Source organism: Echinops telfairi, unplaced genomic scaffold (genome assembly GCF_000313985.2).
Source record: "Echinops telfairi isolate 266 unplaced genomic scaffold, ASM31398v2 ScPeMD7_7469;HRSCAF=8507_1, whole genome shotgun sequence".
Lineage (NCBI taxonomy): Eukaryota > Metazoa > Chordata > Mammalia > Afrosoricida > Tenrecidae > Echinops > Echinops telfairi.
The window spans coordinates 89,597,487-89,601,772 of NW_022111373.1; the positions used below are offsets into that span (position 1 = coordinate 89,597,487).

General features: G+C 37.8%; 1 protein-coding gene across 3 annotated transcripts in view; it reads right to left on the reverse strand.

The window, feature by feature from the left end:
- Window positions 1-4,286, reverse strand: part of IPO11 (importin 11) — a 200,547-nt gene that overhangs the window by 23,801 nt on the left and 172,460 nt on the right. For all 3 annotated transcript variants that reach the window (XM_045285112.1, XM_045285111.1, XM_004703583.2), the window contains one exon: window positions 1,198-1,282. In XM_045285112.1, the coding sequence (XP_045141047.1) occupies window positions 1,198-1,282 (85 nt within the window). The remainder of the gene's footprint in view (window positions 1-1,197; window positions 1,283-4,286) is intronic.

The window sequence follows — 4,286 nt, forward strand, 5'->3', positions numbered from 1 at the left end:
GGAGGGGGAGGGGGAAAAAGGAAAATGAGCTAATTCCAGGAACCCAAGAGGAAAGCGAATTTTGGGAATGATGAGGGCAACAAATGTATAGGTGTGCTTTAGACAACTGATCTATGTATTATGATGAATTGTATGAGCCCCAATAAATATATTAAAAAAATAAAAAATAAACAAAAGTTCATGGAAAACTTTCCTTCATTATTTTTCAATTTCATTTTTCAGTGAATTCTCCGAAGCGCCCCCCTATTCCACAATGTTAGTAGAGGCACATAATTATTTATTTTTTGGTTCTTAAATCTGTATGGGTTATATTAATTTTATTTATTTTTCTTAAAGTCAAAAGAAAGACACCCTATAAAAGCATAGGTAGCATTACCGATAATTTACTGAGAAAAAGCAGCAGCAGTGAGGAAAGCAGAAGTGAAATTAGAAAGTCAAGAGGGTAGTCTTTCATGTTCTCTGGTATGTGCCTTGTTACTGAAAATAGGTTCTCCCAAACTAACGCACATTCATCAACAAACGAGAAGAATTTACATTAAGCCAATGCTGCACTGTCAAAGTTTCCATCTGAACAGCAGCAAAGCTACTGATTAAGGTTTTCAGTAATAATTCAAGTAAATAAGAAGAAATAGTCAATCAGCCTGCTTTGTAATACTGAAGAAAAATACAGATGTCAGCAATTAATCTGAAATCTCAACTAAACAAACTTAGAAGGTACCATTTATTTAGCTCCAAAGGCATTTTCAAAAGAATTCTCATTACTATTCTCTCGGGAAGCTGCTTAACCTCTGCTCTCAAACCACTTTTTGATTAACATTTTAGCTCCATCACTGCAAGAATGGCTATCTCAGAAGAATGTCTGGTCATCAATTTGTGTGTTTATTACTTCGCAGCGGGATTATTTCAATGTCACTTGCAACTCGGCATTGTTAAGAACTTAATTGCCCACTGCTACAGCCATTTTGTAACATTTGGGTGAAGGATATTCCCACTTGAAAACTATGTTGAGTATACAACTTTGAAATATTTACATTTCAAATTTCAAAACTCAGATACCATATATTAACTCTTCAACAAGAGATGGAGAGATAAATATATGAATACACAGATGGACTGCAAGTCATTTTCACATTTATAAAACATAATGACGACAGGTGGGCCTCTTCACAAATTTCAGAAGTTATTTTCATAATTTACCATCTTTTCCCTCTTATCCTGTTCTGTAGGTGGCTCTTCATCTTCGGTTGCTTTTGGTTCCTCAAGATGAGACATCAACATGCAACTAAAGTGAACAAACAAAAGCAGATGTTTTAAATAAGAAAGACATGTGTGAAAGATATAATAAAACAAGCCTGCAAAATCACTGAAAATGTAACTGACTTTATATACCACCATGTGAGAAATATACTAGGAAAATTAGATTTCTACAAGGAAAAGACTATCTCACTTTAAAGAGATGCAAATATTTTAACACTGAAAATGGTGAATTACAGAATGAGTGGGCTTGAGAAGTTCATGGAAAAAATGAAATTAAAGAACAATGGAATTTTTCCATGAATGTTTTCAACCCACACAACTTTACAAAAAGCAAGCTATACCCTTTATATTTTTATAGAAAAATGATGCTAAAATACTTTTCAATAATCTTTGTATTTAGGGTATACATATTTTATAACCATAGCAATGATAATTTAAATAAATATTACTGAAACCCTATTAGATATGCGGAAACCTACACTTGCTCCAAATGGCATTACTATCTCCAGAGAATTTGTCCCTGATAGCACTTACACCTGGCAACAAGGTTATAAATCATTCTTGTGATTATCTGCACCATTGCTCTTTACCATTAGCAGAGATAATAGAAAGATAGTTTCCTATTCAGTCAACGCTGGTTCCAGGGAGACAAGAAATGAATATTGTCTGGTGAATCAAGTTGAGGGAATAAACCCAATGCTTCCTAATTTAGAGTAGCAGGGTTTAGCAATTTATCAGTTACAAGTTCCTAACCTATAAACTGTGGCAGAAAAGGCTTGATTTCTCTTACAGACACAGCAAGTCCAGGTGAGGGATAATTCCTGACTCGGCTCTGCAAATAACATTTTATCTCAGAGTTGAGGATAGTTATACCATAACACCAGTAACTCGATCAGAATCATTCTTCCAGTAGTATGGGTGTCCTTCTCGCTTACACGCCATCATTAAACCTATAGCCTCTGGTCCAGAAGGTGCACATTGGGGGACCAAATACACCCCACACCTCATTTACTATCTTGTTATCCTATATTTCACTGTATGACAATAGTAAAAAGTCTACTAGATGGCTATCATTCACATTAATGAGGCAGTGAGAATGACAGTGAGGGTGCAGCACACCCCTGCCGCGAAGCCGATCTCCAGGTGGCCGTGTCATACTACCGCTGCCCTCTACTGCTGTGCCTGGTCCAGGAGGCACATGTTCTGAATTCCCAATTCCTAAGCGGTCTGAGTTAGAAAACCAAAAGGAAGTACACACTTAGCATATCTGAAACTGAAAAATTCAAGCCTCGTGGTATAATATTGAAAGATTCTATGGCAGATTAATGAATGATGCAGGAAGTATCAAAAAAGGATGGATCAAATACTTAGAGTCACTGTACCAATATGAACGAGTAAACAGCCCTCCACTCCATTTCAGGAGGTATCACATGAATTAAGTACCAATGGTGCTGAAGGAAGAAGTTTAAACTATACTGAAAGCATTAGCCAAAAACAAGGTTCCAAGAATCGATGGCATAACCACTAAAATGTTTCAACAAGCTGGTGAAGCACTAGATACACTCACTCATCAAGGCCAGTAAACCCAATTGGAAGACAGCTACTTGGCCAAGTAACTGGAAGAGATCCATATTTGTACTCATTCCAAAGAATGGAGTTCCAACGAATGTTCAAATGAGAGAACAATACCACTGAATCACATGCAAGTAAAATTTTGCTGAAGATCATCAAACAATAGTTGCAGCAGTACGCTGACAGGGAGCAGCGTGAGATTCAGGCCTGATTCACAAGTGGACGTGGAACCAGAGATAGCATTGCTGAAATAAAACAGATCTTGCCTCAAAGTAGAGAATACCAGAAAAATGATTGCTAGTGTATTCTTACATGCGCTGACTATCTAAGGCATTTGACTGTGTGGATCCTACTACACTCTAGATAGCCTTGAGAAGAATGAGAATTCCAGAACACTTCACTGAGCTCCCGTGGAACTTGTACGTGGATAAAAGGAAGTTGTGGAAACAGAACAAGGGAATACTGCATACTTATTCAATCTGCATGTTCAGCAATAAGAGAAGCTGAATTATATGAAAAAGAATGCAGCATCAGCATTAGAGGAAGGTTTTACCAACATCTGCAATACGGAGATGACATGACCTAGCCAGCTTAAAATGAAGGGGGCTGGAAGCACTGGCCTTCAGTAGGGATTATAACTCAACATAGAGACGACCAAAATCCTCACAACCTGATATTAGGTAACATCATAATAAAGGGTGAAAAGACTGACATCAATGATTTCATCTTGCTGAAGTCCACAATCAATGCTCACAAAAGCAGCAGTCAAGAGATCAAAGGACACATTGCATTGGGTAAGTCTGCCATCACAAGACTTCTTTAAAATGTTCAGAAGCAAAGATACTATTATGAGAACTAGGGTATGCCTGACCCAAGCTATAGTATTTTCAATTACCTCAATTACTGCATATGAAAGTTAGACACTAAATATGTTAAATTGAATAAGAATCAATGTGTTTATATAATGGTGCTGGTGAAGAATACTTAAGGTGCCATGGACTTACAAAAGAATTTTTTTTTAATCTGTCTGGAAAGAAGTACAACCAGAATGCTTCTTGGAAGCAAGAAGGGAAAGACTACTTCTCACAGACTTTCAGACTTACTGTCAGAGACACCAGTTTCTGGAGAACGACAGCATCCTTGGTAAAGTAGAGGGGCAGCGGAAAAGAGGAAAGAGGAAGGCCTTCGACAAGACCGACTGCCACAGAGGCTATAGGAATGGAACAACTGTGAGGGTGGTAAAGGAACAAGAGGTGTTTGGCTATGTTGTACACAGGGTCGCTACGAGTCAGAACCGACTGCACAGAATGGCATGATAATACAGGATCTTTCATACCAGTCATTAATGTCTGTTGCAGACTTGCCTTCTACCTGCAATGAAGCTGCAGCTCTAGGGAAGGGTCACATTGCTGTTATGTATGTAGTACGCTTTCTTCTGCATCGAATTCATTCTCTGC